The 361-nt window shown below is 41.6% G+C and overlaps 1 protein-coding gene across 1 annotated transcript in view; it reads right to left on the reverse strand.

Moving 5' to 3' along the window:
- The window catches only part of LOC119590756 (thiopurine S-methyltransferase-like), a 4886-nt gene that overhangs the window by 1925 nt on the left and 2600 nt on the right, over positions 1-361 (reverse strand). The window contains exon 2 of the mRNA XM_037939466.1: positions 23-146. Within this exon, the coding sequence (XP_037795394.1) occupies positions 23-146 (124 nt within the window). The remainder of the gene's footprint in view (positions 1-22; positions 147-361) is intronic.

The following is a 361-nucleotide window of genomic DNA, read 5'->3' on the forward strand; positions in this document are numbered from 1 at the left end:
GTATAAATCTAACGCTACATACACTGTACAGTTTCCCCCAGGATAACTCCTCTGTAGTGTATGAGATGTCATTTTCTTCGAAGAATTCCTTGACCGGCATCTCAACGCCTTCGATTCCCACCACAGAATGACCGTTGTCATAGAACCTGACGAGGAAAAAATAGCTGATCAGCGTTTTCCTCGTTAGTGCTACTTCTACTGCGGTTAAGAAGGATAATGATTATGATCATGTTGCGGTGATGATCGCAAACAATGCCGTATACATGGTGGAGGAGGACCTGACAACCATTGTCCCAAGTTTGTCCAGATATGCCAACATATCTGCAGACGTAAAACATAATCTCTTTTATTTTATTGTTTT

The sequence above is a fragment of the Penaeus monodon genome, chromosome 27 (genome assembly GCF_015228065.2).
Source record: "Penaeus monodon isolate SGIC_2016 chromosome 27, NSTDA_Pmon_1, whole genome shotgun sequence".
Lineage (NCBI taxonomy): Eukaryota > Metazoa > Arthropoda > Malacostraca > Decapoda > Penaeidae > Penaeus > Penaeus monodon.